At 44.8% G+C, this 734-nt stretch overlaps 1 protein-coding gene across 1 annotated transcript; it reads left to right on the forward strand.

Moving 5' to 3' along the window:
* Window positions 1-8: 8 nt before the first annotated feature.
* On the forward strand, window positions 9-514 carry LOC104271626 (putative protein TPRXL; the record flags this gene model as incomplete). The annotated part of the gene is made up of 2 exons (XM_009866348.1): window positions 9-85; window positions 235-514. Coding segments are annotated over 2 exons (357 nt in total), but the record flags the coding sequence as incomplete, so codon positions are not given.
* Window positions 515-734: the final 220 nt, after the last annotated feature.

The raw sequence follows: 734 nt of genomic DNA on the forward strand, positions 1-734 counted from the left end.
CATCCCCTTCATCTTCATCCCCTTCATCTTCCTCTCCATCACTTTCCTCATCCATGTCATCCTCAACATCATCTTCATCACCTCCGTTGCCCTCGCCCCCATCACCTTCATGCTCTTCATCTTCATCCCTTTCATCTTCATCCCCTTCTTCTTCATCCTCTTGATCTTCATCCCCTTCATCTCTTCCATCGCCTTCATCTCCTTCACTTCATCTCTTCAATAACCTTCATCTCCTTCTTCTTCTCCATCATCTTCATCGCCTTCATCCCCCTCATCTCCATCACCATCTCCTTCATCTCCTTCTTCTTCATCACCTTCATCTTCATCCCCTTCATCTTCATCCATCTTCATCTCCTTCACATTCATTTCTTTCATCTTCATCTTCTTCATCTCCTTTATCTTCATCTTCCTCCCTTTCATGTTCGTCTCCTTTGTCTTCATCCCCTTCATCTTCATCTTGTTCACATTCATCTCCTTCATCATCTCCTTCATCTCCATCACCTTCATCTTCTCCGTTGTCACCATCTCCTTCATCTTCATCTTCATCTTCATCTTCATTTTCATATTCATCTTCATCTTCATCTCCTTCATCTCCTTCACCTTCATCCCATTCATGTTCATCTCCTTCATCATCCTCTTCATCCCTCCCACCATCTCCATCCCCTTCACCTCCTTCACCTTCATCCTCACCCTCCTCTTCCTCACCATCACCTTCCCCTCCATCACCTTCATCA

The sequence above is a fragment of the Apaloderma vittatum genome, unplaced genomic scaffold, assembly GCF_000703405.1.
Source record: "Apaloderma vittatum isolate BGI_N311 unplaced genomic scaffold, ASM70340v1 scaffold25283, whole genome shotgun sequence".
NCBI lineage: Eukaryota > Metazoa > Chordata > Aves > Trogoniformes > Trogonidae > Apaloderma > Apaloderma vittatum.